The following is a 328-nucleotide window of genomic DNA, read 5'->3' on the forward strand; positions in this document are numbered from 1 at the left end:
CGCGAGGTGATTGGCCGCCTGGCTGTGAAGGTGGGCCGCGTGATCTCCCGGAAGGCTGAGGTGCAGCAGGGCGGGCAGGACATCGGGTTGGGCTCATTGCGCGGAAGCATTGGCACGTGGAGGAGTTCCCGGCAAAGCAAGGCCTCCGTCACGATTGATGCAAATGATAATTTGGCGGCAAGAGACCGTTTGTGGAGCCAACACGGTGCGGAGAGGTCGTCGGTGAGCTTCGTGACGATTGAATCCCGCCCACCTTCTACGTTTTTCACCTCATGATGCGTTGCGCGGCAGTGCCCTCTCTTTGCGCCTGTGCTCCTTTTTGCTAGCG

General features: G+C 60.1%; 1 protein-coding gene across 1 annotated transcript; it reads right to left on the bottom strand.

Moving 5' to 3' along the window:
- On the bottom strand, positions 1-328 carry DQ04_27601000 (hypothetical protein; the record flags this gene model as incomplete). Its single annotated transcript, XM_009318383.1, has 1 exon — positions 1-328. A coding segment is annotated over one exon (328 nt), but the record flags the coding sequence as incomplete, so codon positions are not given.

Source organism: Trypanosoma grayi (genome assembly GCF_000691245.1).
Source record: "Trypanosoma grayi strain ANR4 Tgr_2760_V1, whole genome shotgun sequence".
NCBI lineage: Eukaryota > Euglenozoa > Kinetoplastea > Trypanosomatida > Trypanosomatidae > Trypanosoma > Trypanosoma grayi.